General features: G+C 56.8%; 1 protein-coding gene across 1 annotated transcript in view; it reads left to right on the top strand.

Moving 5' to 3' along the window:
- Window positions 1–962, top strand: part of COL5A1 (collagen, type V, alpha 1) — a gene marked incomplete at its 5' end in the record, with an annotated part of 94117 nt that overhangs the window by 69354 nt on the left and 23801 nt on the right. The window contains 2 exons of the mRNA XM_014544215.1: window positions 682–755; window positions 870–923. Of these exons, the coding sequence (XP_014399701.1) occupies window positions 682–755; window positions 870–923 (128 nt within the window). The remainder of the gene's footprint in view (window positions 1–681; window positions 756–869; window positions 924–962) is intronic.

The following is a 962-nucleotide window of genomic DNA, read 5'->3' as shown; positions in this document are numbered from 1 at the left end:
TGAGCTCGGCGTGTCAGCATTTTGAAAAACCCTAACTTAACTCTGGTGTCGTGTCACATATAGAAATGTTTTGATATTTGCAACCATAGTAAAACAAAGACTTACATTTTTGATATTTATTTTATATATTTAAATGCCATTAAACAAATAAAAATCAACCACAAAAATGAGTTCACGTGCCATCACTGCACTAGGGCCACGGCTTCTGATCGATGCTGTGACCGTGGCCAGCGCTGGCAGCTGATACATTGTCTAATGAAGACGCTGGGTTCAGCTCTTCCGCTTAACATTCCACGTGCCACACCCCCGGTGACATGGCCAAGGGCGTCAGCTCGCTGCAGACGGTGCCGGGTGTCCGTGGTGGAGCCAGCCGCCCACGGGGACCCGGGGGGACGGGCTGGCTCTCTGCAAGCGTAGAATCGAGGTGTCCGCTGCTGTCAGACACCCTGACAAGCGGAGTAAATGTTTTCGTTGGGATTTCACCGCCTTGTCCAATCGGCTCAGGGTCTGTGTAGCGTCAGATGGGGCCCGTCGCTTTCAACTCTCATATTAAACAGGAAATAAAATGAACACACGGAAGCGGTTCCTCCTGGGAACCCTGTGGAGAGGCGTTACTCTTAGGCGCCAAGATAAATGAACCGCGGGGAGCAGATCAGACCCGAATGCTTGGGGGCTGACGGATCTCCCACCCCTTCCCACAGGGAGAGATCGGGGAGCCGGGGCAGAAGGGGAGCAAGGGCGACAAAGGAGAGCAGGTAAGGCCCCGGCAGCGGAAACTTTTTTTTGGCCCCCCCCGCCTGCTCCGCCGGCCTCTCTCCCAGGGCCGCAGCTGTGACTCCGGAAGCAACTGTGTCTGTCTGTTCCCACAGGGTCCGCCGGGGCCCACGGGTCCTCAAGGCCCCATCGGGCAGCCGGGCCCCTCGGTGAGTATCTGCGGCCCCGGCCGCCCAGCCCCCCCGACC

Source organism: Myotis brandtii, unplaced genomic scaffold (assembly GCF_000412655.1).
Source record: "Myotis brandtii unplaced genomic scaffold, ASM41265v1 scaffold357, whole genome shotgun sequence".
NCBI lineage: Eukaryota > Metazoa > Chordata > Mammalia > Chiroptera > Vespertilionidae > Myotis > Myotis brandtii.
Note: the sequence above shows the minus strand (reverse complement) of the source record. Positions and strands in the feature narration are given on the sequence as shown.